General features: G+C 39.0%; 1 protein-coding gene across 1 annotated transcript in view; it reads right to left on the bottom strand.

The window, feature by feature from the left end:
• Positions 1-326: 326 nt before the first annotated feature.
• LOC107702228 (phospholipase DDHD1-like) overlaps positions 327-26,398 on the bottom strand; it is a 26,598-nt gene continuing 526 nt past the window's right edge. Inside the window, exons 2-13 of the mRNA XM_016504475.1 lie at positions 26,036-26,398; positions 14,539-14,715; positions 13,155-13,302; positions 8,230-8,339; positions 7,816-7,922; positions 6,577-6,839; positions 6,394-6,469; positions 5,423-5,572; positions 5,268-5,332; positions 3,914-4,086; positions 1,451-1,615; positions 327-831 (exon numbers count right to left, since the gene is read on the bottom strand). The exon at positions 26,036-26,398 is cut by the window's right edge and continues 7 nt beyond it. Of these exons, the coding sequence (XP_016359961.1) occupies positions 653-831; positions 1,451-1,615; positions 3,914-4,086; positions 5,268-5,332; positions 5,423-5,572; positions 6,394-6,469; positions 6,577-6,839; positions 7,816-7,922; positions 8,230-8,339; positions 13,155-13,302; positions 14,539-14,715; positions 26,036-26,398 (1,976 nt within the window). The 3' untranslated portion in view covers positions 327-652. The remainder of the gene's footprint in view (positions 832-1,450; positions 1,616-3,913; positions 4,087-5,267; positions 5,333-5,422; positions 5,573-6,393; positions 6,470-6,576; positions 6,840-7,815; positions 7,923-8,229; positions 8,340-13,154; positions 13,303-14,538; positions 14,716-26,035) is intronic.

Here is a 26,398-nt window from a genome sequence, read left to right on the forward strand (position 1 = left end):
GTCAAAACTAAAATCTCTAAAAAAAAAATCTCTAATGTACAGTTAAATAAGTGCCAGGCATTATTAGAGGTTCATTGTGCATGAAAGCTTGTTTCCACCACAGGATATTAAAAAAAAAGGTAATTGTGACATTTTGTGACTTTATTGCATTTCTGATTTTATATCTCACAATTCAGACATTTTATCTTGCAATTCGGAGAAAAAGAAAATCAGAATTGTGAGATGTAAACTTGCAATTACGAGTTTATAACTTGCATTCGTGTTATTACTATATACAGTAAACTCGCAATTGTGAGAAAAAAAAATCAGAATTCTAAGATAAAAAAGTTGCAATTCCCTTATTTATTAATCCATGGCGGAAACGGGCTTCCACAGTTATGTGCTGCTGACTAAATAAAGAACTCAATTTGACCCCTAGACCTGCATTGCCCAAAACTGTGCATGTCTGCTGCATATGGATCAGGTGCACTCTTTGGACTTATTATATAAAAAATAATAGGTATTCTCAATAATGAGGTTGGGAGCTGCAGGTTTTGCATGAGTTTGAGAAGGCTTAGGAAACTCAGAGGCACCGAGTGCTCTTTGAAGCCTCCTAGAGACCCAAAGCGGACAGGATTGACAACAGTCGTTATTGTGGAAAGTGCTGTCTGTGCTACATGGGACTGGTGTTTTGTGTCTGGTCTGTGCTCTGTTGCTTGTATATGAAGGTCAGGAGGAACAGGGCGACGTCATGGGACGTCCAGTAGGCCGTGTGTGAGGTGACAGCTGACCAATAGCGGCTCTCCACCAAACCCTCCCGAAGCTCATAGTCAATGCGATGCTCCATCTCAACTGTGACACACACAACAAGCAATCAGTATGAGTTCAACAGAAGAAAGAGTCAAAACAGGTCTGGAATGAGTAAAGGATTTGTGGTCGGTAAGGTTTAATGTTTCTTCTGCTCATCAATACTGCATTTATTTAATTCAAACTGTGAAATATTATTACAATGTAAAATAAGTGTTTTCTATGTGAATATATGTTAAACTGTAATTTATTCTTGTGATGCAGCGCTGTAATTTCAGCATCATTACTCCAGTCTTCAGTGTCACATGATCTTCAGAAATCATTATAATATGCTGATTTGCTGCTCAAGAAACATTTCTGATTATTATCGATGTTGAAAACAGTCGTGCTGCACAATATTTTTGTGGAAATAGTGATACATTTTATTTTTCAGGATTCTTTGGTGAACAGAAAGTAAAAAAAAAACAGCATTTATTTGAAACAGAAATCTCTTGCAACATTATAAATGTCTTTACTGTCACTTTGGATCAATTTAATGCAGCCTTGCTGACAGAAAGCATTCATTAATTACTTCAAAAAATCTTACTGAACCCAAACTTTCGATCAGTAACTGTACTTCATCATTTCACTGCATTAAGAGAACACAAGTGTTGGTTGTACACACCTGCTGCATCGAATAAAGAGGATGGAGATATGGCTGAAAATGCAAAAGTGCTTTGGCTGTCCTCACTGTCACCAATCCCAGAATCCACAGCCGACGGCAGGCTGGGTGAGCGAGAGAATCGAGAGAATAAAATCCCACCGATGCCCTTGCTGATGCTCGCAGCACCTGCACAAACACAAGGTTAAAGATTAGCAGACAACCATCTGTCTATTACTTTGATTATCATCTTTTTCTGTAATACACTTTCACTCTTTGATCCCTACCAAGTCAACTTTTTTTTTTGCTTCTGTGTTTATAAGACATCTACTGTATGTACAGTACTTCTATAAAGTATAATATGTGACCCTGGACCACAAAACCAGTCATAAGGGTCAATTTTTTTAAATTGAGATTTATACATCATCTGAAAGCTGAATAAATAAGCTTTCAATCAGCTTTCAATCAGACTGGTATGATCAGGGAAATCATTAATTAAAAGCATGCAAATTTGTGATTGTGTGTAATGTATGCCTCCGTCTGAAGTCAGAAAGTTCAATAAATGCCCTTTATGGACTGGAGAAGTTATTATGAGTTCTGAAAGTTACTGTACTGGTCATAGTATGGGTGTGCGATATTGACAAAAAATAATATCTTGATATTTTCTGAGATTTTATCGATAATGATAATTAGACGATTTTTTGAGTGTGTTATTGTGCTGGTATCTTAAGGACTGCGGTGAACAGCTGAAAGTTTTTGATATTCTTCATGTTCTGTGTGGTGGTCAGTTCACACTGATATAAATTCATCTTTTCCAATAAGTTTAAATTGATTTTTACCTTTTAATGGGCATTTTTACCTTTATAAAGCCATTTTTCTAAAAGTGTGCTTTATCTTTTGAGTCAAATTCTTACATTTAATCAGTGAATTAGAATAATAAGACATTTGTGCTCTTACCAAGCAAATGAAATCAGTATCAATAAAAGTATCAGCATCAGTATCAATCTTTGCAATGTAGAGCTTTTGAGTCAAATTCTTACATTGAATCAGTGAATTAGAATAATAAGACATTTGTGCTCTTACCAAGCAAATGAAATCAGTATCAATAAAAGTATCAGCATCAGTATCAATCTTTGCAATGTAGAGGAAACACAGAAGCTGCATCTGAAGTGGCATTTAGATTTATTTACACACTATTGTTTAGTGCAGAACATGAATGCATTTAACCTGCAGTTACAAATGCATAAATAATGTTTTGATATATTAAAGTGCCCCTATTATGGATTTTTGAAAATAACCTTTCATGCAGTGTGTAACACAGCTCTAACTGAATGAAAACATCCTGCAAAGTTTTAAATCTGTAAGTGCACCGTGTATAAAGTTATTGTCTCTCAAAAGAAAGAGTCGACTCTGAATCATTGAAACGAGTCATTTTTAAAACGAATCCCAAGCCGTTTCATGTTGACGTCAACATGAAACATTAGCATATTACCCACCCACTTGTTGGTCTTTTCGCGTTGGTCTGAATGAAAATGCAAATTCATTCTTTGCCACTAGGTGCCGCTTTTGGAGCAGTAAAAATAGTGGTTTCCCCGGTAACGATGAAATGAAAATGAGACCAATCGGACCAATCACCGCAGATTAGCGTCACGCAAAGGAGGGGTTTGGAAAAATGAATCATTAAACAAATCATTCGGGAGTCGTTGAGCAAATAAGGTAAAAATAAATGCGTATTATAAGACAATGAAAGTGTTTTTTTACCTTGAATGTATGTCAACATGTTGTTGGGGACTCCCAAAACCAAAATATGAACCTTTCATAACCCATAATAGGGGTGCTTTAAACATAATACAAAGTATACGTTGAATACTGTTATTTGAAATTATTTAAATAATAAAAAGAAACGTTAAATGTGAAATTAAAACCGCCAGTAGGTGGCAGCAAGTCACTGTTAATAAGTGAGTCATTGCGATTGAACCGAATCATTTAAACGGTTGATTCATTCAGGAACCAAACACCGTCATGTTGCTCAGAGACGCAAAACAGTGCTGTGGCTGTGTTTGGAATTATTTTTGTTGTCGAAATTGAGCAAAAAAATGGTGTCTAATTCTCTTAATTAACTTCTTGTTTTTTGAACTGTTGTAAATAATCAGTATTACATTTGTAATCACGGTAATTTTTGGAGAAAAAAAACAACAGGTTACTAACTATATGAAATGATATAAATACATAAATTTTCTGTCCCCATATCTTGAATTTTGTGATCAATCTAAATGCATTTTATTAGACTGAATCATGCAGTGAAAGAACGCACTCGCACTAGTCTAGACTTCACGTAATGTATGCGTGCACTCTGTAGATGTGTTTTGAATGTTTTTTGCAAAATACTCGATAATGTCAAATCACACATTGTTAAAACCACAATTACGATATATATCGCACACTCCTATTTCATAGTAGTTTAATTCAGTATGTAGTCAGCTGTACCCAGTATGCTGGCCTTGCCCAGGCTGGTGATGGACTCTCCGTAGTGTCTCGTGGCCAGCACAGGGGAGCTGCTGGGACTGGAGCCGTTCTCCGTGTCGCTCGCTGCGCTCTTGCTCACACTTAGATGGCTGGGTCTGATCTCATCATACGGGGTGGGGCTGATGGTGTTACACCTTCAAAACAATACATCAAAACACAAATCCAGAATCATAACAGAGAAGCCTAACGTTCTGGCCAATTTAAACTTTAAACCAGTGATTCTCAACCAGGGCTCTGGGGCCCACAGCAAAATCACCAGTTATTATTGGTGCCCAGTTGTTATTAATAATGGTTATTATTATTAGTGTTGTAGCAGTTTTTGCTGCTATATATTGTTGTGAGAAGACCAGACAAGAACCATTGTTTTCAACTTTCATAAGAAGTGTTTCTTGAGCAGCAAATCAGCATATTAGAATGATTTCTGAAGAATCATAAGAGACTTCTTTCAAAACATTAAAATTAATAATAATTTCTCTAAACTTTTGACCGGTAGTGTGTGTGTGTGTGTGTGTGTTTGTAACTATAAATTAATTAAAACATAACATGAAATAAAATAAAAAAATATAATTAAAATAGTAAGAACTAGTGCTATCAAACGATTAATCGCATCCAAAATAAACGTTTTTGTTTACATAATATATGTGTGTATACTGTGTATATTTATTATGTATATATAAATACACACACATACACTATATATTTTGAAAATATTTCCATGTATATATATTCATATAATTGATATTATATATAAATATTTTAAATGTATACACATAACATATTTTTCTTAAATAAATGCATGCATGTTTGTGTATTTATATATACATAATAAATATACACAGTACACACATATATTATGTAAACAAAAACTTTTATTTTGGATGCGATTAATTGCGTGTAAACATGTAAACTCGCTTCTACCTCAATAACTATTTGTTTATTAAAGCACATACAGTTCTTGAAACTTCTGGAATCATAAAATTAGCTATGGCTAATTAGTTTAATACATCAACACTCTCAGTTTCTGTTAAATAATAATAATTAAAAAAAAACGTTAAAAAAAGTTAATCTGAAAATATTTTAGCTTATATAATCGGGGGCTCAAATATTGGACAACAGGGGGCTTTTGTGTCAAAAAGGCTGAGAACCACTGCTTTAAACACTACTACAAATAGGACAAAAATAATTAAGATACTGAAAAATGAAGGTTATTTTGACTGAAGAAATATAATGTTACATTTCATAAGCATGTAAATCAATGTTCCTGATTAGTAGTACTGTATAAACTCTCCCCAAACAATAAGATATCAAGACTCACCAGTGTATTTGGACAGGTGCAATATTGCTATAGTGCTTTAAAACAAGAGGCTCCAGTCGATAGGCCTGTCAGACAATGAAATATATGACAAAAAAAGCTAAATGAATCCCTTGCACTGTAAGTTGACAGACTGAGATGCAGTGACGTGGTCTTACCACAGGATCTGTTGGGTGGAAGATGTTGAAGAGGCGCCGGCAGATGGATTTGGGCATGATGTGGTCCTGGTCACCGGTGTTTCCGGGCCGGATGCCTCTCAAAGCCAGAAACACTGCCAGAGGAGAACCCATGCAGAAGAAGTTCTCCACCTGCAAATTATTTAATGGGCTTTATCATATACCGTAGAGATACTGTACAGATGTGCTATTTGTATGAGAGAGCTGAAAATCAAGTTAATAAAACTTTGCTGAAAATGTGTTCACCCTCAGGCCATACAAGATGTAGATGAGTTTGATTCTTCATCAGATTTGGAGAAATGTAGCACTGCATCAGTGTCTCAGCAATGGATGCTCTGCAGTGAATGGGTGCCGTCAGAATGAGAGCCCAAACAGCTGATAAAAACATCACAATAATCCACAAGTAATCCACACCACTCCAGTCCATCAGTTAACATCTGGAAAAGACAAAAGTTGCATTTGTATGAAACAAATCCTTCGAGTCCATAATCCATAATAACGCTTCCTCCAGTGAAAAGAGCATCTCCTGTTGTCTCTCACATCAAAATCCAGCCACATATTTGTTTAGAGCTGTTTTATTTTAGTTTGTAAACGGTGCTTGAACTGTGCAGATTTCTCTCCTGATTCAGACCAGAACACTTTTTCACTGGAGGAAGCAATATTATGGATGATGGACTCATAAAAATGCCGCTTTTGTCTTCTCCAGATGTTAATTGATGGACTGGAGTGGTGTGGATTACTTGTGGATTATTGTGATGTTTTTATCAGCTGTTTGGACTCTCATTCTGACGGCACCCATTCACTGCAGAGCATCCATTGCTGAGACACTGATGCAATGCTTCATTTCTCCAAACCCCATGAAGAAACAAACTCATCTACATTTTGAATGGCCTGAAAATGAGCACATTTTCAGCTTTTTTGGGTGAACTATTCCTTTAATGTCACTACATCACCTTAAACGTTAATGTAGGGAAGGGTGTAGGTTTTGCTGCCTTCAGGCCCTGAAGTTGATCTTGCAGTTCTCGTAACCTGTCACAGATACAGATTAATTACAAGATATAAGATTTATATTTTTATGAAGAATGAGTGGTGCTTGTTTAATGCAAAACTCACCGCATTACTACGCAGTTACTTGCCTCTGTCTGGTTAGTTGCACTTCCTCCAGCAGGTGGCGCTCTTCATGAGTGGTCCAGTGCAAATCTTCACCCTTCAGCTGATCCCGATGTTCTTGCAGACAGAAGCGCACAGGATCCCAGCCTGTCATGATATCAAAGGTGATCACGCAGCCCAGCGAGTGGGAGATGATGGACACTTTGCCGCCTCTGCTCTCAAACTCGGGGTTTCGTGAGCAGAAGAGAGAATAGAGGCGGTTGAGCTCCTGCGTCAAACCGTTAGTGATCTGGAAGGATGAACATTAGAGCATATATAAACAGAATACTTTATACGTCAGCTATATAGGAAGATATATAGTACTGTTCAAATGTTTGGTGTCAGTAAGATTTTTTTAAGTAATTAATTAATGCTTTCTTTCATCAAAGATGCATTCAATTTATCAGAAGTGACAGTAAAGACATTTATAATGTTTCAAAAGATTTATATGTCAAAATAGTGCTGTTCTTTAGAACTTTCTATTCATTTGTGAATCCTGAAAAATAAAATGTATCACTATTTCCACAAAAAAAAATATTGGGCAGCACGACTGTTTTCAACATTGATAATAATCAGAAATGTTTCTTGAGCAGCAAATCAGCATATTAGAATGATTTCTGAAGATCATGTGACACTGAAGACTGGAGGAATGATGCTGAAAATTCAGCTGCACATCACAGCAATCAATTACATTTTACAATATATTTACATTGTTTACAGCTGTTTTAAATTGTAATAATATTCCACAATATGACTGTTTTTATTGTAGTTTTGATCAAATGAATGCAGCCTTGGTGAGCAGAAGATACTTCTTTCAAAAACATTAAAAAACTGTCCAACCCCAAACGTTTGAACGCTAGTTTAACTCACCCCAAAATGAACATTCTGTAATAAATAATCACATTCATCTCATTCCAAACTAATGTGACTTACTTTCTTCAGTGAAACACAAAAGGAGATGGTTTGCTGACGCAGCTCTTTTCCGTACAATAAAAGTATATAGTAACCAGAGACTGTCGAGCTCCAAAAAATACCACAAAAATGCACCTTAAAAGTTTCATAGCTTTATGTGATCAACGTATTAGTGCTTGACAGCCACTCGTTACTAGTGTATATGCTTTAATTGTGTGGAAAAGAACAGCATGAACATTATTCTGAATTTCAGTACAAGTTTGGAATGACGCGAGGGTGAGAAAATATAACTATTCATCATGAATGTGGGTCACCTCGTCTCTGTAGAGAGGGCTGGTGTAGTACATGATGTCCATGGCGCTGCTGTTGAGTAAATCTCTCAGGCCTCTCACTTTATCTGGTGTGATTGACTCCACTGTGTCTGCATTTGAAGAGGACAACGCTCTCAAAATATGCATACAAAGGCTAATGTATTTTTTCAGTCATCATTTCGTTATTAATGTTAATGCCCGTCATTGTTTGAGCTGTTTCGGTTGCACAGCTGATGGAGGGATGAAAGATGATAAATGAGTTTATGGCCTGTATTATATTCTCCTGCCATGCTTCTGCTCTCCGCTAAAATAGCATGTGTGTGCTTGTGAACAAAAGGTAAAAGCACAGAGTGTGTGATAACAGCAGCTGTTCAGAGGGTGAATGCAGACAGACACGTGGTGTGGCGTCTGTCTTACCGCCGTCCAAAGCCAGTTTAGAGCGCCACTCGACCGGCAGGAACTCCACATGTTCCTCTGTTTGCTCAGCGAAGTGCTTCTCCTCCATCTTCCTCACAGCTTCCCGCAGCCTGAACACACCAAACACAAGGGTACATACAGAAAATCACATTACCCTTCAAAACGTGCACACTTTAACTAAAAATTAAGCATTCAAAAATAATTATTGTTAACTACAACTAAAACTATTAAAATTGTTGGAAACAAAGTGATAAAGTTGTAGTTGAAATGCTAAAATTTAAAGAAAGATTATAGAAATAGTAGAAATATTAAAACAAAGACAAATAAAAATGCTAATAAAAAATTTAAAAAAGTTCTCTTTTTTTGTATTTTGTTCAATTTCTTAGAAATGTCTTCTGTACTGTTGGAACATTGTGTTCGTTTGTTCGTTGTTTGTTTTTACGAATAATAAAGAGCAAAACAAAATAATTACAAATTCTAAAAACACAATTACTAAAACCAAAATGAAAACATAAAAAATATGAAAATATAAAATAAAAGCTAATTTGAAATATTAATAAATGCTATAATAGTAAACTAACAATAAAAACATTTCTGTTTTTTTTTTTTTTAAAGGAAGGTTATCTTTCAAACATTTGTTCGGTATCTCACTGATCTTTATATCATATAAAGATGCCTCGCGTCCTTGTGCATGCGGAGCAAGTATTTCAGGCTGGGATTCTCATCCCCTGTGTATTGTATGCCTGGGGGTGAGACATGCTCAAGCAGCACTCGTGAACCCCGAGTGGTCTGCACTGTTCCCTTCTCCCGTCAAGGGTTCTGGAGAGAAGAGTGCGGGTGGCGGCCGCTAATAAAGGAGACCCATCCCTTTCTCCGTCGACCACGTTGACCAAATAGCCGCCTGTGTCATGCAGCTGGGGCGAGTTTATGGATGAAGTCTCCCCCGAGCGCGTTAAGCGAAGGGTCCCCGGCCTCGGTTCAAGTGGAGCTCGACTTGCTCGAAATGTGCAGGAGGGTGGCGGCAAAATTTTTTATTGAATGGCCGTCGCAGCAGGCGGGCCAAGGAACGGAGAGAGACCTATATGATGGCAAGCAACTGCCGTCGCCCTCCTGTTGAGCTGTCAGTGGCTCATCATCTTTACCCTAATCGCAGAGCAGCTTTTCTTCTACCTCAGCTTCACTGCCAGGACGTACTGAGCACTTAACAACCTCAGTTTTTCAGAAGAGCTATCATTCCTCTGCTCTGGCAGTGAGGGCTCTGAATGCTACCACTCTCCTCACTGCTTATCAAGCAGAGCTCATGGAAGAGATGGGGAGACAAATGGATGCTGGGTCACCAAACCCAGCTCTCTGGGAAGAGATCTGCGTTATTGCAGATCTCAACTTGAGAACCTCCAGGGGTGCAGTCCAGAGCTGCGGCCGCAGCATGGGCTTGGCAGTGGTTGGCGAGCGAGCTCTCTGGCTGGGACTTTCATGACTATCTGACAGAGAGAAAGCTGATTTCCTGGATGCCCCGGTTGAGCCCAAAGCCCTTTTCGGAGCATCAGTCACTGCTATGCGCCAGCGGTGTGATCTGAGGAAGCAGGTGGGTGAGGCTTTCCAAGCTTGCCTCCCCCGAAAACCCATTCCTAAGGTTTCTCCATTAGCACGCCCTGGTTTTGATGCCTCTCTCAGAAGTGGTCAGTCTGTTTTCAGGAGCCCCAGACCTCCTCAGCCTCAACAGACTGAGGCACGGCCTAAGCAAGCACAGCCAAGGGGAAAAACTTCCTTTGCAGCAGTGGCGGCTAGACACAGACCGGCAAACCCTCAGGGAGGGAAGAAACGCCAAGCAACCTAACCCGTCCTCATGTTCTGGTTGAGGGGACGAGCAACAGCACTCTTGGAGTATCTGTTATCCTCCCTCAAAAAGAGTGGTTATTTTCTCCCCCTCCCGCCAAGAGAAGGCGTTGGACTTGGGAACCGTTCAAAGAAATGTCAAAAAGTTCTCTTTTGACCAGTTCAGGTGTGGAGTTGGCACCAGTTCACCCAGTGCCCCACAAAGAAGTTCTCCCCCCTCCACCCACGGAGTTGCCGGAATGGGCAGAGGACAGTTCACAAAAAAAATTCCCTGTGCATCCAGGCAGTGGGCCGAGGGCACAGCAAGGTTTGAAAATAAAAACACACACAAAACCAAACTTACTCAATTCAGAGCTGCAATCCGCAGCTCCCCCGCAGGATGGTGCGACCGCGCCAGTAGTGGACGAGAGCCACTGCGGTCCGCTCGCTGCTCACGCAGAGAGCTGGCGCGCATGCGCAGTACACCCCTGGGTTTTATCTACGATACTGAGGGGTTATTGTCTGCAGTTTTCTGTAAAACCACCAGTTTTCAACAGTGTGTTGATATCAGCCGCAGAAGGGGAGTCAGCTCAAGTTTTAGAGGAAGAAATAGCCTCTTTAAGTCTCGACGCGTCGCTTTTAGGTTGGGGTGCGGTTTGCGAGGGCAGAATAGTGAAAAGGAAATTGCCTGTCTCGCTGCAGAGCGCGCACATAAATTACCTAGAACTGTTAACAGTGTTTCTAGCTTTGAAACATTTTGTGCAGTTTCTGCGGAACCACCACGTTTTGATCAGATCAGACATGTCAACATGACCACGGTGGGCATATGCTCTCCTCAGCTTCACAGTCTGGCACAGAAACTGATTGTGTGGGGCAGGAAACATTTTTTCTCTTTATCATTTATTACGGGCAACGCACGTCCCGGGAATAATGAATGCAGGGGCAGATCTCCTGTCCAGGGGGAATCCTCGGTACGGAGAATGGACACTCCTCCCTCAGGTAGTGGGCCAGTTGTGAAAGAGATTCGGCCGCGTTGCCATAGATCTCTTCGCATCGCATGAAAACACTCATTGCCCTCTGTTCTTCTTGCTAGCGAGAGACGGTGCACCTATGGGTGTGGATGCCCTAGTGCACCCGTGGCCAAATGTACTGCTTCACGCGTTTCCTCCGCTAAGTCTGATCGTACCAACTCTAAGAAGAGTAAGGGAGTGCGGTCACTCAGTCATTTTGATTGCCCCGAACTGGCCGGGGAAATTGTGGCTGACAGAGATAATGCAGCTTCTATGTGACCAGCCCTGGCCTCTCCCGCTGCGCAGAGACCTCCTCTCACAAGCGCGCGGGGAGATTTTTCACCCCGCCCCGGACAAAGTTACTCTTTGGGCTTGGTCCGTGAGAGGTTAAACTTAAATGCTACTGGTTTGCCTCTGAGGGTGATCGAGACAATTCAGAATGTGAGGGCTGCCTCGACGCGCTCTGCCTACGATAGGAAATGGAATGTTTTCGAGCAATGGTGCGCGCATAAGCACATTGTTCCGTTTCTCTGTTGTCGCAGATGTGTTGTTTTCTGCAAGAACTTTTGGATAAAGTCAGAGCTTTTTCTGCCGTTAAGGTGTATCACGCGGCGATTTCTGCATGTCATGTGGGGATTGACAAATAACACTATGGGTCGACACCCGCTTGTATGCAGGTTTATGAGGGGTGCGTGGCATTTGAACAGGGTGTCAAAACCACTGATTCCGCCGTGGGATCTGTCTGTAGTCCTTAACTCACAGTACACAGTATCTCGTACACCTTTTGAACCTATAGACAGCAGCGATCTGAAGCTCCTTTCGGTAAAGACTGCATTATTACTGGCTCTTTCATCTGCAAAGCGGGTTAGTGAACTTCATGCTTTGTCGGTTCATAACTCCTGTATGCAGTTCACTATGGATTACTCCAGAGTGTCTCTCAAAACTAATACAGCGTTCGTGCCTAAGGTGAGCGAGTCAGCTCTAGCCTGTAATCAAGTGGATTTATTGGCTTTTCATCCACCACCTTTTTCGTCACCAGAAGAAGAGTGGCTTCACTGTTTGTGCCCTGTCCGTGCATTGTGTTGCTATGTAAACAGAACGAAAGCGCTGTGGAAGAGTAATCAGTAGTGGTCGACCGATACTGGTTTTTTGACAGCCGATGCCGATATCTTAGTCAAGCAGAACTCTCCTCCTATCAGCATACAATTTGCACAGACCGACCGTCACCCAGAGAACACGGGATCATGCAGGATACAAATGCACACTTCAACTAGATTCGACTAAGTCTGCAAGGTTTGTGAAATTAAATGTTCATTAGTCATTCAAAGATTTGTTTAAATGATATAAATGCGTATTTGCTGAATGCTGATGGCAAATGAGAAAGTATTATAATGTTTGCCTTTCTATTACTAATAATATTAAAGCAATCGTTATAATACTTTTTGTATACATTTTAATTCCTTTGTTTAACAGTTCTATCTGATTATTAGATAGACTTCTATCCATATTAGACAGAACTGAACGACGACACTGTTCACATTCTCCTTCTTATTCGCTACAAGAGGGAGAATGTGACCACTGTGTTCAGGCGCTGGCGTTCACTCAGCGCCGTCAAAATAAAAATACCGTCTTGAACACATCGGCCAACCAGAAAAACTTATCAGCCGATGCCGATATTTGAAAAATGCCAAATATCGGGCGATGTATCGGCCTTGGCGATATATCGGTCGACCACTAGTAATCAGTTATTTGTTTCATGGGCTGATTCTCATAGGGGTAAACCTATTTCTCGTCAGCGCCTGTCCCACTGGGAAAATCAGCTTGAAAGCATCCTGAAATTTAAATTAATTCATAAGTGAATGTTGGAGCTGTAACTATTTATAATATATATATTCGACAAAACAGTATCAAGGTGTTGACTCTTATTAAGTGATAAACATGAGAAACACACATTTTGTGAGAAAATGCAAACCAAGAGCTCTGAACGTGTTTACATGAACACATTCATCCAAATATTTTCCTATTTTATACACTAAAGCTGTTCACCACTGCATATCATTGAGGCCTTCATTATCACTAACAGCTCTCCTGAGGACTTACATGCCAGTGTTTTTGATGATACGATCCTTGTCCATCTTCTGTCCAATGCCATGGACCACAAACACAATGTGTGTGGTCTGAGGGGGTTTATCATCCAGCGAGGCCTCTTCTACAAAGCCACGGTGCAGTCTGGTGCCACTGCTGGAGGCTGAGCACAACCACACCACACACGTTATGAGAGCTGTGCTGTTTTATTCATACAGTCACACATAAATAGAGCTTATGCAGCCTCTGCATCTGTGACTATATTCACATTATAACATGGGCTCTTGTACCTCTAATGCTTTTTATGAAAAGATTAAAACATTATAAAAATATTACGGGCACAAAAAAATACCTTAAAATATCCTACCTTGGCTATTTGCATCATACATGGTCATAGTAACACTTTACAATAAGATTCTATTTGTTAACATTAGTTAACATGAACAACCAATAAAAAATATTTCAAAGCATTTATAAATCTTAATGTTAATTACTACATTTACTAATATATTGCTCAAATCAAATGTTGTACGCTAACAAACATAAATATTGTAACAAAAGTTTTACTTATTGTTAGTTAATGCATTGCTAATGTTAACTAATAGGACCTCATTGTAAAATATTAACAGGGATATTATAGTCAACTTAAACCATAAACATAAACATTAAAAAATAAATAAAATAAATATAAAACTTAATATTACTTTTTTGTTCACACTTTAGTTTGGGGACCAATTCTCACTATTAACTAAACATTATCTACAACTTTTGCCTCATTAAACTCCTAATTTGCTGCTTTTTAATAGTTGGTAAGGTAGTTGTTAAGTTTAGGCATGGGGTTTAAGGATTAAGGGATCTAAAATATGGTCATGCAGAATAATACATGAATATGTGCTTTATAAGTACTAATAAACAGCCAATATGCTAGTAATATGCATGCTAATAAGCAACTAGTTAATAGTGAGAATTAGTCCCTAAACAAAAGTGTTAATGCTTTTTTAATATAACTAAAATAAAATGACTTGAAAACTAATAAAACTTATAAAGACATATTTTTGAAAAAGAACAAAAGAGAAAAATACACACACAAAAATACAATAACATTGACTAAAATTATAATATATATTTTCCATTTTAATTTAAAATTAAATGTTTAATTTTAAATGTAATTTTTTTTTAATATTCATAAAAACTTTAAAAGTATCACAATGATACTAAAATAACACTGCCATCATATTATCAGAAAAGCTGATGCTTTTTTTTTTTTAATACAAGTCTGTCTATACAAGTCCTGCGTGTTTGGAGAGTTTTTTTAAAAGGAATATAACAAAAGTGCCTAAAAAATACAGCTGGGATTGAACAGCAGGTTGATTACTGTGTGTACACTCTGTCCACTCACCTTTAGAGAAGCCCAGCTTCTGCGTGACAGTGCGGGCGATCTTAGACGTGGTGGCGTCACTATACAGATACACCTCATCCACACCGTACCAGTCCACATGACTGCGGCTCAACTGCACACTGTGAATGGCTGAACGACATTTAAGAAAGACCACACTCGTTACATTCACAGGCATGGCTATATAGTAACACACATCACTGTTCACATTACAGAGTAAATGACTATAGGAAGCCATGAAACTACAGGAAGCATGAAACTACAGTAAAGTCTACCGTAAAGAGAGCATACTGAAAAGCCATCTGTCAGAAATTATTCTGGCTAAAAATCAGCAAATATTCACCTGATGTTAAGAGCAGCCCTGCATCCCACTTCACATGCACAGAATATCAATATCAGTTTCTACTCACATTATATATATATATATATATATATTGCAATGTTCCAGTGTCTATTGATAACAAAAAAAAATAATGTCATCCCTCAGTTTGTGTTTGATAGTTCACTTCATTAAAAGTCTTCATTAAAAGACATTATGGATGGTTTAAATGTGCACTTGTACTTTTGTTAAAATGTTTATATTAATTATTTAGTACAAATTACAATTACATTACTTGGAGTCAAATTACAGAGGGAGGAAATAAATAACTTTTTACAGCATTATTTTAGCATTATTTTTTTGGTCAGAGACTGATAGGTATAGTAGTAAAATCTGTTGACTAGTAATCATTGTTGCATTATATGCCAATGGTGGCACTTTTTGCATTTTTCCCCAAACGGCAAATCTGTAGATATTACAGAAATCTTAAAATCCTTTGAGAATTCAGTTCTTAACGAACTTTTATTTTGGTATTTAAATTTTTAAGGCCCTATATGATTCAGTTCTGGAAATGGGGATCTCAATGTGGTTTCAGTAGTAAATTGTTAAACCAAATGTGTGTCACTTTCCATACAGCTTTGCATTATGTGCCTGTAACTCATGAAGCACTGTTGAATTTTACCCATTTTCAGTGGTTACTTATGAAAACTCTCTAAAAATAATATTTTTTGCAATTGTTTAGATTCCAGTTTCAACATTATTTGTTCCTCAGGCATTTGTCTTTAAAAATGAAAAAAAAAAAAAGTATTAGCTGTATACAAAGTGACCCACATTTAAATATGTGTACAACTGAACAATTTACTCATGGAGCCACAATGAGATCAACGTATCTCTGGAACTGAATCACATAGAAGATAAATGAAGATAATGAAGATAAACATTTGTTAAGAACCAGACTCTAAAAGGATATTAAGATATCTTTAATATTTAATATAACAGGCATGCAAATTTTTGGGAAAAAATGCAAAAAGTGTATTTTTTCACCACTCACATACAATGCTACGGAGCCCCTAAAGGGACATGGTGGTGGAAAAAATTCGGGGTGGGAGGAAAAACATTTTTGCGTTCTCTCGCAAAACTTTTGTGTTCCCTCGAGAAACTTTTGCGTCCTCTTGCAAAGATAATTGCGATCCCTCGCGAAACTTTTGAGGTCTCTCGGAAAGATATTTTGCATTCCCTCGCAAAACTTTTGCGGTCTCTCTGAAAGATATTTTGCATTCCTTCGCAAAACTTTTGCGGTCTCTCTGAAAGATATTTTGCATTCCTTCGCAAAACTTTTGCGGTCTCTCGGAAAGATATTTTGCATTCCCTCGCAAAACTTTTGCGGTCTCTCTGAAAGATATTTTGCATTCCTTCGCAAAACTTTTGCGGTCTCTCGGAAAGATATTTTGCATTCCCTTGCAAAACTTTTGCGTTCTCTCGCAAAACCAGTTGAGTTCAGACAAACACTTCCTGTTTACTTTACAGATTGTAAGTTAGCGGTTCATACTGCTTGTACGTTCACAATGGAGCAGTTCATAGAGTTTTATTTTAAACTTGGACTCAAGTTCAAATCCAGTCAGCTTTGCTTATAGTTTAAGGCATGGTTTTGGGACATTCTAAAATGCTTAACGTGGCTTAATGTACTATAACTGTCACGAATCCTGTCCATGAACTTCCGTCTGCTTGCCACCAGAGGTCGCCCTCCCATTATATTGACTCTCACACCACACAGACTGTTACGCATCACCCTGGACTGCATTTCCCATGCTCCATTGCACTAATCACAAGCTCACCTGAAACCAATCACACACAGCTGCTACCAATAACACACACTATATAAATCAGTCTCACACCACCATTCAAGACCGAGTACTGTTCAGCATTTATCGCTCACCTAGAGATAGCTACTTTACGGAGCCCTTCCAAGTTCATGAGTCTTGCCTTGTTCATAGTCTGTTTTCCCGTGTCTTGATCGTAGCCTGTTATCTCGTCCTGTCTGATTTCTGCCTGCCGTGAAGTTTATAGCCCGTCTTGGATTTACCCTTTGCCTTGCTGATTCGGACTGTGTTTGCACCTCGATTGGATTATTGTTTGCTTTGGATTCCTCTTTTGTCTTGCCCTCTACATATCTGTTTGCTGGTGTCCGACTCTTGCCTGTGTTGACCCTGCCTGTAAATAAAAGCTTGCACATGGATCCGCATGCCTCTCGTCTCATCGGCTCCATTACAATAACAGTGACATTGGAGGCCCAATTCGGTATTTATAAATTCTATTAATACTAATAACAACTGTAATATTAATAACCTTATTAATAGCATTACTATCAATCAAGCAGATAGCCATGAATGCAACGTTAAGCTTTTTCTCCCCCAGTGAAAACCGTTAGGCTATAGAAAATGCTTAAGGGAGGCTAAGGGACGAAAACGGTATAAAACTAAAATATGGTTTTACTAAAATAGTTTATTAAAGGGGTCATATGATGCTGCTAAAAATAACATTATTTTGTGTATTTGGTGTACTAGAATATTTTTAATAAAATATCAAATTATAAAATTTGGGCTTTTTTCCAAACTTGTAATAATTTCTTTCTTCTGTTGAACATAAAACCAAAACAGTTTCTGGTCCCCAATGACTCTGATAGTATTTTATTTATTTTTTTACCTTACTATGGAAGTTACAACCAGCAGCTGTTTAGTTGAGACACATTCTTCAAAGTATCGTCTTTTGTGTTCAACAGAAGAAAGAACTTCATGCAGGTTTAGAAAAACCTGGGTCAATTATGGCAGAAGTTTCATTTTTGTGTGAACCATTCCTTTAAAGTGACAGACACAGACACATCCGTGCTTCTAAAGGTACAGGCGTATTGTTTTATTAAAATTCGGATAGTCTGTTAATATATTTCATACAGCTTAGTAGACATAATTATTATATTTGTAGGCATTATTAGCCAGATTAATTAATATATTATAGACCTATTTTATGTTATTTATATTAATCATAAATATATACATAATAAATAATCATATACAATTTGGCATTTTAAAAAGTTTTATAAAATAATTATAAATTATTTAGATAAAAATGGGACAAATAAATGTAGCCCTAATTTAAGCAAATGAATAATAAAATAAATAAATAATAAAAATTCATCCCATCCAGGTAACAGCTGCAGAACTGTCAAAAAAAAAGACTAATAATAATAATTATAAATGATCAAATTTAAAATAGTTCTGCTGCAAGTTTACATACTTGAGCATGTTTTCTCATGGTTTATTGTTGAGCTATGAGTTCCTCACTGATTATTTGTGTCCTTGGGTTTTTTTTTGGGGGGGGGGGGCTGATTGTTTGTGTCCTTGTTTATTATTTTATTTTATGTAATGTAATATTTAATTCATATAATGTATATGAATGGGTGTCCCTTATTTTGCCTCGCTGAAGGTGGCAACCCTAGATACGCTTAACGTGCAATTTACCGGGTTATGGTCATATTCTGGGCTATTCTGCTTGTCTGTATGCTTTATGAATAAGGTGTGTACTGAATTTAGTCCTCAGTGTCATTAAGCGTTTAGAATGTCCCAAAACCGTGCCTTGATAAGCATTAACCACACCTGACTATTTCGTCCAAGTTCAAAATAAAACTATATGAACCGCTCCATTGTGAACGTACGGAGCTGTATGAACCACTACAATCTGTAAAGTAAACAGGAAGTGTTTGTCCGATTGTCCGTTTTGCGAGAGAACGAAAAGTTTTGCGAGGGAATGCAAATATCTTTGAGAGAGAATGCAAAAGTTTTGAGAGGAATCGCAACATTTAGCGAGAGAATGCAAAAAACCTGAAAAATATTTTTTCCTCCCACCCCAAATTTTTTCACTCACTCAGATTTTTTCCCACCACCATGGTCCCTTTAGGGGCTCCGTACACTGCAACAAATATTGCTAAAGTCAACAGATTTTTATTAATAGACCTACCAATCTGCAATGTGCAAAAACAAAATAATGCTGTTGCCATCTTTCTAAAGTCATTTCATCCCCCTGTAATTTGGCCCCAAATCTTCCGTGAAAATTGTCATTTTGACCCCCCTCTAAAGGTAATGGATTACTCCAGATTTACCCATGTCATTTAATATGTGGGTTTTCTTCTATTTCTTTCAACAGGAAAACAAACAACAAAATTAAAAAATGTGGTTGAGTTGACACTGAATGACCCTCTTGTAGCTATACTTTCAAAACTGTGTGTATTTTAACACTCAGCGTTTTTCTCCATAGACTTCCATTGTAAGTTTAATACCTTAATACCGTAATTGTTTTTCTTCAGTTTTACACACTGAAGGATGAGATTGTGTTCTGTGGTAATTAACAGTATTCCACATTGAACCAGTAGATTATTTTATTATATAGGGGTAAGTATTGGTAATTTTGCACATTTCTAAATTTCATTTTAAACCGGGTACATTATGATGGATGGACTCAGAAATCTAAGAGTGCACTTGTCTGTACTCAGAGCTGCTCTTTTGCACAGGCGTCTACGGTTGATCAAAGCAAACAAAAGGACTGCAGGCCTAGAGCATTGTGCTAAAACACTGAACTGTAACATTAACACTAAGTCCGGTTCAGTGATGGATCTGGATAAGAACAAAGGACAGATGATTGACAGGTTCTGTTCTCTTTAACGGCAGTGATTTCTACAGTCTGGTGTCAAGTGACCGTCCTTCTATCAATCTCATCTGTATAAGTGAGGACATTCAGAGGACAGCGGGGTGATAAAATCGAGTCGAGTTTCCTGACAGACACACAATTATTTCCCAGGGACACAATCTACTGAGGACATCTTTCAATCCGAGCTCTAAATGAGATCTTCAAGATTATGTTTGATTTTTATGTTATGAAAAGATCAATTTTTGAACTAAACATCAAAATATTAATAGAGGACCATCTAGCACCATCTTATTGAACGGATTGAACATATTGTAACAGATAGGCTGTTTTACGAAGGCAAAAAATGGGTAAAAGCCAATGGGCAACAAGCAAAGTATATGATGAAAATCTAAAAATGGCTAAAAATCGTCTGAATACACTCTTAAAAATAAAGGTGCTTCACGATGCCATAGAAGAACCTTTTTGTCTAAATGGTTCCATAAAGAACCTTTAACATCTGAAGAACCTTTCTGTTTCACAAAAAGTTCTTTGTGGCAAAAGAAGGTTCTTCAGATTATAAAAAGGTAAGAAAGAGATGGTTCTTTAAAGAACCTTTGACTGAATGGTTCTTTGTGGAAACAAAAATGGTTCTTCTATGGCATCGCTGTAAAGAACCTTTTAAGCACCTTTATTTTTTTAAGAGTGTAATTGGTTTTCTCACTGGGGGATGTATCACACTATTGCAACATATTTGGATTTAAACCTCACTATTTCCCAGAGAAAACTCAATGGAAGCATGCAGTTCTACTTTACTGACCTACATACATGACATAAACCCATTATGGTGCCAGGAGCCAAACTAAAGGTACTCAGGAGTCCCAATAAAGGACCGATTATTCTTATATGGCTATCAAGGGCCTCATGAATCTGTGGAACAGATGATATTTGATAGATAAATATTAAACAACCTTAAAACAGAACATGCTGCATTACATGTTTGTCAAAAATGGAGTAGTGGAGTATTAGAGCAGGACCAACTTAACCTGGAGGGATTACGAGGCCAACAAAGGTTAACAGGGCTCGTGTCAGAAGACAGCCTGTCAGGATTTCTGAGCGGCAACAGGCACTAGGTTTTCCGCATGTATTTTGAAGGATATGACTCTCTCTAGCCGCAGTTGTGAATTGAACAGAATATCTCAAAAAATATATGTAATATATGTAAAATATATTTTAAATTAATTTATCAGTGTAGCAGGTATGAAGGCTACATTCATGCCACACATGCTACAAATAAATAAACCCACAATAAGTCTGTGGAGCGAACTTGTCAGTCCATCTTGATGAGTGATGCAGAGGAACGTGCACAGGTGAACTCTGACCAATAAGAGGACAGTTTTACTCACATTTGACTTGCATAAAGTTTAATATGCTTTGCAATGTTGCCTTGTGCAAGCGAACCGAACCAAGAAGAAAATCAGTCAATCTGACATGAAATTTTGGTGTACAGCTAGGCACAATTTAAAGAACAGGTCTGTGAAAGGAACACTCCACTATTTTTAAAAATAGGCTCATTTTCCAACTCCCCTAGAGTTAAACAGTTGAGTTTTACCGTTTTCGAATCCGTTCAGCCGATCTCCGGGTCTGGCGGTAGCACTTTTAGCTGTAGCTTAGCATAGATCATTGAATCTGATTAGACCGTTAGCATCTCGCTCAAAAATGACCAAAGAGTTTCTATATTTTTCCTATTTAAAACTTGACTCTTCTGTAGTTACATCGTGTACTAAGACCGACAGAAAATCATTGCGCCTGCTGCACTCATGGTACGGCAGCAAAGTTCCTTGATTATTACGCCGGAATGAGAGTATAGTTCCTAGCCATATCGGCCTAGAAAATCACAACTTTTTATTTTCCGTCGGTCTTAGTACACGATGTAACTACAGAAGAGTCAAGTTTTAAATAGCAAAAATATAGAAACTCTTTGGTAATTTTTGAGCGAGATGCTAACAGATTCAATGATCTATGCTAAGCTACAGCTAAAAGTGCTACCAGAAGCGTAGCGGTCGACTCACCTGCACTCAAGATGAGGTTGATAAGTACCTCAGCACCAATTACAGCGATAGAACAAGAGATCAGGAACTTGGACCGTGTAGCACGTTGATAACCCCACCGGAACCCAGTGTGGCATTTAACCTCAAGGATCCAACCCTGAGAGAGGTTCAGGAGGTTGTCAAAGCAGCTAGGATGAACTCAGCACCAGGTCCAAGTGGAGTGCCCTACGCGGTCCTTCAGCGCCTATGGAAAATCATCAAAGTCATCTGGAGGAGGGGAAAAGTGGCGCTGCAGTGGAGACATGCAGAGGGTGTATGGATTCCGAAGGAGGAGAACTCAAGTAACATCGAGCAGTTCAGGGTCATCTCACTCCTCTGCGTGGAGGGGAAGATATTTTTCAGTATTGTTGCCCGACGCATGACAGAGTTTCTTCTGCAGAATAAATACATTGACACTGCTGTTCAGAAAGGCGGGATCCCGAAAGTGCCAGGCTGTATGGAGCACACAGGAGTTGTCACCCAGCTAATCCGGGAGGGTCGAGAAGGTGACGGGGACCTGGCAGTGCTGTGGCTCGACCTTGCCAACGCTTATGGGTCAATCCCGCATAAACTGGTGGAAACCTCACTGATCCGACATCATGTTCCAGATAGAATCAGGGATCTCATTTTGAATTATTACAGCTGCTTTAAATTGAGAGTCACCTCTGGATCAATAACATCAGCATTTCATAGGCTGGAGAAAGGGATTATCACAGGGTGCACTATCTCAGTGATCTTGTTCGCTTTAGCTATGAATATGCTAGTTAAGTCAGCAGAGGTGGAATGCAGAGGCCCACTAACCCGGTCAGGTGTAAGGGTAATTGCTGGAACCATCAGTACCGGAATCTGTCTCAGCAAGCACCAACAGCCAGTACAGCACACAGTCACATTTGTTAAGGCGGGAGAGAAACCACAAGGGAGCAGGAACTCAGCGGGGGGACTTCTAACAACAGCTCCAGACTGGCAGCTAAAGGTTGACCTGGGAAGGCAGCTCAGATTTCCAGAAACCATCGCTACGACCACACTTAGGCCTGACATGGTCCTATTTTCAGAATCATCAAGGCAGGTGGTTCTACTGGAATCGACTGTGCCCTGGGAAGACCGGATGGAACAGGCATTTGAACGGAAGAGAGCCAAGTATGGGGAGTTGACAGGTGAATGCCGTAACAGGGGATGGAAAACCCGCTGCCTCCCCGTTGAGGTTGGCTGCCGAGGGTTTGCCGGCCAGTCATTGTGCGAGGCCCTCAAGCTCTTGGGAATCAGGGGACTGCACAAGAATAAAGCCATCAGGAACATCACGGATGCCGCGGAGAAGGCATCAAGATGGCTGTGGATCAAAAGGGGCGATCCGTGGACTACACAAGCTACCTAGACACAAGTCGGGAACTGATCACCCCTGGCTGGTATGATGTTGAAAGACCCGAAACACCCGATGACCCCAGGTAAACATCACTGATGATGTGTCTAGGGTGCACCTGGAAGGTGTATGTCAAATTAGTAAAAGTGGTTTAAAACTATATTTAATCCAGATGGGAGAATAAATATGGGTATGATTTATTCTAATTATGTGCATAAAATGGTTTAATAAAAAATGGTTTAAATAAAAAGTTGTTTAGAAAAAAAAGAAGAAAAAAAAAAAGAGGTCTTACTTCACACTTGACGTGAACAAAACTGCAGGTGTCACAGACACCAAAGAATGTTAATAATTCAGTGGACAGGGCAGGTACTTTTCCTGGAAGGATGAGCACGTTAAGCTTAGAAATGTTCAATAACTCTTTAAGGATCTAAGGATTCTCAAGAGCAACTTGTGTGTAGCTTCAAGAAAGCAACTATACAGCTGTGTTGAGTTTATTTCATTTATAATCATTTAAATACTCAATTAAATTAAATAATAATTTACGTATCATTTAACCATTTATTAATTTTTATTACATTTCTTATTATTTTATTTATTTTCCTTGCTCTTGTACTGCTTTTTATTAATGTTTAATCAGATTGCATGGTTTCAAGAGATAGCGGTCTTCACGAGTTAGAGATAAGAGAATGTCTCCATTTCAAAGTTTTTAACATAGCAGGGTGATGTTGTGAAGCAGTTTTTCTATTGCTTTTGCTTAAAACACTTCTTGGATCTGTGCTGGTCAGATATAATAAGATTATTCAATAATCCTGGCTCATTTTTATCATCACTTCATCTCCTGCTTTCTGCTATTTCACAGCTTCCTCTTTCAACATCTCCGGCTGATAAAAGACTCTTCAGTTACAGTTTGGGGTTTCAGACAAAACATTTTTGTTAAATGATTTTGGGTGTCAGACAAGACTCTGCCGGCTGATTTTGGATACCAGACAAAATCTTCTGACCGAATCTGGTAATGAGACTGGATACAATATTCCTGGCATGGAGATTCAATCTCACATTTTTGGTCATTAGGATGTCGGCACAATTTAAAACGGATCTTTTGTCAGTAAAGCCAATGAACGCAATAAGACTTAAGCACAAGATTACAGACCACATCCTGCCAAATGAGTCTAACCCAATTCAGTAAAGAAATAAAAAATTGTGGGGTGCTTTATTCGGTAATTTGTTGAGTCAGGACTTGGGTTTAAAAGACAATTAATAATCAGTATAATATTAAATATTTAACTGCACTGACACTATAAGATAAGAACAAAAAATAAACTGAATTGACCTATCGGTAAGCTCATGTTACGGTCGTCACGATCGCAGATGACAAAATGCAGGATCAACACTGTTCACTGTTCAACACTGCATCGCAGGGTATGATTAAATTAATGTACATTTAACCAGTTTAATATGGAGAGGCACTTAAATGTAGACCTTCGTTTTTGTGTTTTTGACCTACACTGTACATGACGTGAGAACAGTTCGCTATTTAGGTTTGTAATAGCATTGACTCACTAACTTCAACGTTAGCTAGTTTTAGCCAGAGATACCTTGCTGAAGCACAAGATGGCATTAACGTTCTGCTTGAGCAGATGAAAACTGTAACTTAAAGGTGGGGTAAGCGATTTTTCAAAAACGCTTTAGAAAACTGATTCGGGCCGAGTACCAAAATAAACTTGTAGCCAATCAGCAGTAAGGGGCGTGTCTACTCATGATGCAGAGGAGAGAGCGCTCAGTGCACAGCACAGGACGGACACTAGCCGAGCCGAGCGACAGAAAGATAGAGATGGCGGATAAAAAACAAAAAAGGAAAACGTCTGCGGAACAAAAGAAGGCTTAAGGCAATAAGGCAAGAAGTAGGGCCTGTGTAAATATCGGATCAGCTTTCTAGCGCTGGAGAGAACTCAAGGAGCGGAAGGCCTGCGATCGGACGCCGAGGTTGCTTTGTTTCTTCTCAATAGGTGAGTAACACCTTGTCTGCGCAGCAACAGCTAAAGTCTGTCTACACTGGACGCGACGTATGTGTGGGGCAGAGCTATCAAAATAGGGGCGAGACCCTTCTGGGGTAGGGGCGTGTTTGTTTTGGTAATTTCAAATGTCAACACTGGCTACCAGAAATCACTTACCCCACCTTTATTGAGAGCATTACAACCAGAAAATGAACGTTTTTGTCTTCATTGGGATTAGGGTTGAATGCTTACGGACATTTTGCTCTGTTTTGTTTGGGTTTAGGAAATGTAATAAAATCAATTCTATTGCCCATCCTCTCAGGATACCTGGAATCAGTGTTACAAGTACCACAGGCACATCGTTTTTCCATTTTCGTAGCATAAACACCATCAAACCGATGAAAGCTTCGGATCTTCCAGTGTTTCTCTACAGCGCTGAAACCTACAGATGTCCGAGTTCCGAACCCCTTGCAACTGATACTCCACTGCCATTGGCTCATCTGCGTTCGAGGGGAGGGGCTTACCCTCAATTGTCAATTGTGCTTCTTCTCCTGTGGAGCTGCTTTACAGCTGAAACTGAATTTGCGAGTTGCTTTGAAACAATCTGTATTGTGTAAAGAGGTATATGTGACCTTGGAGCACAAAACCAGTCATAAGTAGCACGGGTATATTTGTAGTAATAGCCAACAATACATAGTATGGGTCAAAATGATCGATTTTTCTTTTCTGCCAAAAATCATTAGGATATTAAGTAAAGATCATGTTGCATGAAGATATTTAGTAAATTTCCTACCGTAAATATATCAAAACTTAATTTCTGATTAGTAATATAGGACTTCATTTGGACAACTTTAAAGGCGATTTTCTCAATATTTAGATTTTTTTGTACCCTCAGATTCCAGATTTTCAAATAGCTGTATCTCAGCCAAATATTGCCCTATCCTAAAGCTTATTCATTCACGATGTATAAATCTCAATTTTAAAAAACTGAACTTTATGACTGGTTTTGTCGTCCAGGGGCACATATAAAGAAATGTGACTTGACCCATCAAGGAGCATTACTTACGATTCCAGTACACCGAATAGCACTCTTTATTCCTCACATCCACTTCATAGAGTCCTCCTCTGACACACACGGCCTCAATAGTGATGTCAATGCTCTCCTTGCTGCTGGTATCCAGCGCCGGTTCCCCTCCATCAAGCCCATTGTCTTTAAGAATCTCCTCTCCGCCACGGCTCAAAGCCCTTTCCGGGTTTAACTCGCAGAATCTGCGATACATGATTTCCATCCTGAGAGAGTCGTGTCCCATGAAGGGCTTCCATGTCTTTTTGTCCTCTTTGTAAAACCACCTGACCTCCTCGGGCCCCAGCTCGGCGATCACCTCGAATCGGTGTCTGGAAGCGCTGGACCAGGCCGCTTTCCGAATGC

This window comes from Sinocyclocheilus anshuiensis, unplaced genomic scaffold (genome assembly GCF_001515605.1).
Source record: "Sinocyclocheilus anshuiensis isolate Anshui unplaced genomic scaffold, SAMN03320099.WGS_v1.1 scaffold598, whole genome shotgun sequence".
Taxonomy (NCBI): domain Eukaryota; kingdom Metazoa; phylum Chordata; class Actinopteri; order Cypriniformes; family Cyprinidae; genus Sinocyclocheilus; species Sinocyclocheilus anshuiensis.